The sequence below is a fragment of the Salvelinus namaycush genome, chromosome 26 (assembly GCF_016432855.1).
Source record: "Salvelinus namaycush isolate Seneca chromosome 26, SaNama_1.0, whole genome shotgun sequence".
In the NCBI taxonomy this organism is placed as follows: Eukaryota; Metazoa; Chordata; class Actinopteri; order Salmoniformes; family Salmonidae; genus Salvelinus; species Salvelinus namaycush.
The window spans coordinates 29,028,197-29,033,828 of record NC_052332.1 but is presented as its reverse complement, the minus strand read 5'-3'; the positions used below and the strand labels follow the sequence as shown (position 1 = coordinate 29,033,828).

Below are 5,632 nucleotides of genomic sequence, written 5' to 3'. Positions count from 1 at the left end.
GTATACGTGGCGCTGACGTCAGCGTTTAGCGGAAGGACCAGTTCCTTCGTAGGCAGTGGAGTGATCAAATAAAGATTATTTATTTACCGGTAAGAGATTGTTGGTATTTGAAACTTGATTATGGCTCGAAAAGATATTCTGATAACACTTGTTTAGTCATGTATCTACTCTGTTTTTGTCGTGCCAATATTTTATAGCTAACGTTAGGCTTATTCAGCTTTGGAAGCCAGAACGCTAGCTACTAAGGCTTGTTATGACTATTGGGCGTATTAGTTTTGCATGGCCCGATTGCCTCGGGTGTGCGGGTTGGAACACTTTAAACCATTCCATTGGTCCTTAAGTGAAATCTCCACCCACCCTGGGCACCGGGTCATGTGAAATGAACTAGCCCATTTGCCGTTCACTCACCATCCACACAACCTTTCCATTTTCTGTTAGTGCTAGCGTGTTACCTATATTCTCCTACATATGTATAACATTATTTAGCAATATTGATGCCGCTTGTCCTATATAATATACTGTAACGACCCTGGGTTTATACGCGCGGATATCGACTCTACCAGTTGAGCGTGCTTTTGGGGCACATTCGATAGCGCGCTGGACTTCGGGCTTGAAGGTCGAGGGTTCGCGCTCCCTGCTTGTTTCATTACAATACTTTACTGGATTCTGAGAGTAGCCTGAGCTATTTTGGACTGTTTGGCCAATCACTGAAGCTGGAGACTCATATCTCCCTCACTAGATTTAAGCACCATCTGTCAGATGGTGACCATCTGTCACAGATCACTGCACCTGTACATAGCCAATCTGTACATAGCCCATCCAACTACCTCATCACCATATTGTTATTTATTTTATTTATTTTGCTCCTTTGCACCCCAGTACCGGTACTTGCACACTCATCTTCTGCACAGCTATCACCCCAGTGTTTAATTTGCCATACTGTAATAATTTTGCCACTATGGCCTATTTATTGCCGCACCCCACTTATCCTACCTTATTTGCACACACTGTATGTAGACTTTCTCTATTGTATTATTGACTGTATGTTTGTTTATTCCATGTGTAACTCTGTGTTGTTGTTTGTGTCGCACTGCTTTGCTTTATCTTGGCCAGGTCGCAGTTGTAAATGAGAACTTGTTTTCAACTAGCCTACCTGGTTAAATAAAGGTGAAATAAAAATAAAAAAAGATCAGTTCAGTGTGTCAAATCGGAGGGCCTGTTGTCCGGACCTCTGGCAGTCTCTATGGGGGTGCCTCAGGGTTCAATTCTCGGGCAACTCTTTTCTCTGTATACATCAATGATGTCGCTCATGCTGCTGGTGATTCTCTGATCCACCTCTACCTAGGTGTCTGGTTAGACTGTAAACTCTGCTTCCAGACTCACATGAAGCATCTCCAATCCAAAATTAAATCTAGAATCGGCTTCCTATTTCGCAACAAAGCATACTTCACTCATGCAGCCAAACATACCCTCGTAAAACTGACTATCCTACTGATCATTGACTTCGGTGATGTCATTTACAAAATAGCCTCCAACACTCTACTCAGCAAATTGGATGCAGAAGAAGATGTGCAGAAGATGTGCATCTGTTTTGTCACCAAAGCCCCATATACTACCCACCACTGCGACCTGTATGCTCTAGTCGGCTGGCCCTCGCTACATATTCGTCGCCAGACCCACTGGCTCCAGGTCATCTATAAGTCTTTGCTAGGTAAAGCCCCGCCTTTTCTCAGCTCACTGGTCACCATAGCAGCACCCACCCATAGCACGCGCTCCAGCAGGTATATCTCACTGGTCACCCCCAAAGCCAAATCCTCCTTTGGCCGGCCTTTCCTTCCAGTTCTCTGCTGCCAATGACTGGAACGAATTGCAAAAATCACTGAAGCTGGAGACTCATATCTCCCTCACTAATTTTAAGCACCAGCTGTCAGAGCAGCTCACAGGTCACTGCACCTGTGCATAGCCCATCTGTAAATAGCCCATCCAACTACCTCATCCCCATACTGTTATTTTATTTTATTTTTTTAGCTCCTTTGCACCCCAGTATCTCTACTTGCACATTCTTCTTCTTCTGCACATCTATCCCCCATCTATCACTCCAGTGTTTAATTGCTAAATTGTAATTATTTTGCCACTATGGCCTATTTATTGCCTTACCTCCCTTATTTTACCTCATTTGCACACACTGTATATATACTTTTTCTATTGTGTATGTTTGTTTATTCCATGTGTAACTGTGTTGTTATTTGTGTCGCACTGCTTTGCTTTATCTTGGCCAGGTTGCAGTTGTAAATGAGAACTTGTTCTCAACTAGCCTACCTGGTTAAATAAAGGTGAAATATATATTTTTTAAATGAACTAACAATCAAACATGTGCAAGGCATTCAGTGGATAAACAGCTAGTACCTCAACCAATATAGGTCGATGAATACATTGTAATCTGGATTTGTTGGATTGTTCATTTTGCAATCCTGGGTTTTGTAGATTTTTTAAGCAAGCACACTTTTTTTGACCAGAAGATTCTTGGTTGAGTTGTGAGTAAACCCCTTGATTGAATTTAGCTATGGGTCATTCAAGCGATTAGCATGTTTACAATCGGGCACATTATGTATTACTACATGATGCTTTTTCTGGGAATCAGGATTTGGTGGTAGCTAAGAAAAAACTGTTTTACCTAAAAGTTATTTACCTCACACATTGGTTATCACATTTTTCATTGACTACTCTGTTCTTTTATCTTTTAGTAAACAAGAGAACACGAATACTCTTTGAGAAAAGTCTAGTAGACTAGTCTATCAGTGTATTGATTGCTACTCTCAAACCCAGAAAATTCTTAAAGAGGATGTGTCTCTTTTGCTTTGTTTGCAGAGTGTCTGTATACATTCACACCAGTTGGTCTGTGGGCTTTATTCTATCCTCAAGAACTCAAGTGAAACAATCTCCTTGTTGTCTGCCTAGTAGCTACTGTCTCATTTTAGACCCAGGGCTTTCCAGGACAGTTTTTGAGGAGCTTGTCATGTTGAGTACACAAGTGTTTTTGATGGATCTTTAACATTATTCGTACTGAAATCTGACTCCGTTTTTCCTCCAGCAGGTGATGTGCCTGAGCATCCATGAACACGCGTCGTCGCCACGGTCCTAGGAACAGCCAGGAAGGGGTGTACCTAGGGCCTGCCCAGACCCAGTCACCGCTGATCCAGTTGCAGGACCCACAACTCACAGCCCCCAGTCCACCGACACCTGCCCCACTGGTGGACATAAGCAACATGTCGGGCAGGGACCGCACCAATGAGTTCCAGTCAGTCTGCAGGTCACTACAGGGGAGACAGGTGAGCAACATGGAGAGACTGTATGTCTTTTAATAATAATATGTATGTATGTTCTGAATTAGTATTAACTAGCTTTACCAAAATAGATGTGACAGATTAGCACCATAGAGAGATGTTTATTTATTATTGTTATGTACAGTACCACTCAAAGTTTGGACATAACTACTCATTCCAGGGTTTTTCTTTATTTTTACAATTTTCTACATTGTAGAATAATAGTGAAGACATCAAAACTATGAAATAACACATATGGAATCTTGTAGTAACCAAAAAAGTGTTAAACAAATCAAAATATATTTTATATTTGAGATTTGTCAAAGTGGCCAGCCTTGGCCTTGATGACAGCATTGTACACTCTCGGCATTCTCTCAACCAGCTTCATGAGGTAGTCACCTGGAATGCATTTCAATTAACAGGTGTGCCTTGTTAAAAGTACATTTGTGGAATTTCTTTCCTTCTTAATGTGTTTGAGCCAATCAGTTGTGTCAGACAAGGTAGGGGTGGTATACAGAAGATAGCCCTATTTGGTAAAATACCAAGTCCATATTATGTCAAGAACAGCTCAAATAAGCAAAGAGAAACGACAGTCCATCATTACTTTTAAGACATGAAGGTCAGTTAATCTGGAAAATGTAAAGTATTTTGAAAGTTTCTTAACACCTCTAACGCCTCACAAACCCGGATCCGGGATCCCCCCCATCAAAAAAGCTGACTAGCATAGCCTAGCCTAAAGCCACAGGGATATCATATAATAAAATGTTCATGAAATCACAAGTCCAAGACACCAAATGAAAGATACACATCTTGTGAATCCAGCCATCATTTCTGATTTTTAAAATGTTTTACAGGGAAGACACAATATGTAAATCTATTAGCTAACCACGTTAGCAAAAGACACCACTTTTTTACTCCACCATTTTTTTACTCCATCAGTAGCTATCACAAATTCGACCAAATAAAGATATAAATAGCCACTAACCAAGAAACAACTTCATCAGATGACAGTCTGATAACATATTTATTGTATAGCATATGTTTTGTTAGAAAAATGTGCATATTTCAGGTATAAATCATAGTTTACCATTGCAGCCACCATCACAACTCTCACCAAAGCGACTAGAATAACTACAGAGACCATCGTGTATTACCTAATTACTCATCATAAAACATTTCTTAAAAATACACAGCGTACAGCAAATGAAAGACACAGATCTTGTGAATCCAGCCAATATTTCAGATTTTCTAAGTGTTTTACAGCGAAAACACAATATAGCGTTATATTAGCTTACCACAGTAGCAAACATCACAACAGCGTTGATTCAAGCCAAAAATAGCGATAACGTATAAACCACCAAAATATATTAATTTTTTCACTAACCTTCTCAGAATTCTTCAGATGACAGTCCTATAACATCATATTACACAATGCATATAGAGTTTGTTCGAAAATGTGCATATTTAGCGGCACAAATCGTGGTTATACAATGTGATTAGTGGCCAAAACTTCAAGCAATCTGTCCGGCGCCATCTTGGAGAGGCACCTATTCTAATCGAAAACTATTTATAAACTTGACTAAAAAATACAAGTTGGACAGCAAATGAAAGACAAATTAGTTCTTAATGCAATCGCTGTGTTACATTTTTAAAATTAACGTTACTTCAGCATACAGCGTGGGCTAAAGCGAGACCGCACCGAAATTCATGGCGGAATTATTATTTGACATTTGTCAACATAAATACGAATTAACAACATAAAGATTGCTTACTATTTGCCGAGCTTCCATCAGAATCTTGGGCAAGGTGTCCTTTCTCCAGAACAATCGTCTTTTGGTTGAAAGATGTCCTCTTCTCATGTGGAAATAGCAGCTAACGATAGCCACCCACTGGAGAGGTGTCCAACTCGTGAAAGCGCATCACAAAGAAATCCAGGAAAATCGCAATAAACTGATATAAACTGCTATAAGTCGGTTTAAATTAACTACCTTATGATGTCTTTAACAACTATAACGAATAAAAACATGACCGGAGATATAGAACTGCTAAAACGAAAGCTTTGCAGGAGGCCACTGTGATGTCCCTGCTGCGCCAGGCGCCCCGTTGAAAAGAACGGTACTTCCGTTCCACGGTCTTATATAGGGCCCCAGATTGCGCAATCCACTCCATTCAAATTCTCCCCGCTTACTGACATCTAGAGGAAGGCGTATGCAGTGCATGTAGCCCGATGGCTTACATGGGGACTTATAAACTGACCTCAGAACAGGGACCTCGATTTCTGAAATCTCACTCCCTGACAGGAAATGTGC

General features: G+C 40.6%; 1 protein-coding gene across 2 annotated transcripts in view; it reads left to right on the top strand.

Annotated features, from left to right (window-relative positions):
- The window catches only part of LOC120021380 (syntaxin-5-like), a 10,709-nt gene continuing 5,077 nt past the window's right edge, over positions 1–5,632 (top strand). The window contains exons 1-2 of one of the 2 annotated variants that reach the window (XM_038965126.1): positions 1–89; positions 3,092–3,329. In XM_038965126.1, the coding sequence (XP_038821054.1) occupies positions 3,114–3,329 (216 nt within the window). In that variant the 5' untranslated portion in view covers positions 1–89; positions 3,092–3,113. The remainder of the gene's footprint in view (positions 90–3,091; positions 3,330–5,632) is intronic. The other variant, XM_038965127.1, reaches the window with a different exon arrangement.